We start from the raw sequence: 637 nt of genomic DNA, 5'->3' as shown, positions 1-637 counted from the left end.
AGGCTCATGATGACAGCCATTGCTGCCTCGTCGTTACTGGGACTACTTGATCCTTGGTCATTGTCTATCATGTTTATGCCTATGTGGGGATTCTCACCAAGAATAGAAGAAGAACTATCAGAATATGGATAACCTGGGTTCTCCTGCACCTGCCCTGGTAGTAGGCCACTGGAAGGAATGTCTGGAGTCCCTCCATTTAAAATCTTCTTGCCTCCTGGAGAGGAGGCATCAGGGGGAGGCATACTTGTGAGGTTCAGTGGGCTAGAGCCACAGCTGGAAGGTGACGACCCTCTGATCCTGTGGATTTCCATGATTTCTTCAGCAATCATTCAACCTATTTTTCCTGCCCCAGCCCTGGTTCCCCCTGGAATCCCCGGAACAGTGGGATGGGTCCTCTTTGGGCCACCTTCTCCAGAGGGCAGCATGCTTTCCATGCTGTGGGGGGACGCTGTGAGCTGCGGGAAGGTTGGGTCCCCACCTTCCAGGACGTTGGCTAAAACAACAGTGTTGGTTGAGACAATGTATTCTACTTCCGTGGTCCAAGGGTTCATGAAACTGAACCATCGACTTCGTAGTGTGATGAAAGAACCATCTTTGATTTTATTTTTTATTTTTTATTTATTTTTTTTAAAGTGTT

The 637-nt window shown here is 48.2% G+C and overlaps 1 protein-coding gene across 1 annotated transcript in view; it reads right to left on the bottom strand.

The window, feature by feature from the left end:
* Positions 1–637, bottom strand: part of Rnf130 (ring finger protein 130) — a 173,713-nt gene that overhangs the window by 172,054 nt on the left and 1,022 nt on the right. Inside the window, 1 exon segment of the mRNA XM_004629299.2 lies at positions 5–596. Within this exon segment, the coding sequence (XP_004629356.2) occupies positions 5–596 (592 nt within the window).

Source organism: Octodon degus, unplaced genomic scaffold, assembly GCF_000260255.1.
Source record: "Octodon degus isolate 3935 unplaced genomic scaffold, OctDeg1.0 scaffold00029, whole genome shotgun sequence".
Taxonomy (NCBI): domain Eukaryota; kingdom Metazoa; phylum Chordata; class Mammalia; order Rodentia; family Octodontidae; genus Octodon; species Octodon degus.
This window is presented reverse-complemented; position numbering and strand designations above follow the sequence as displayed.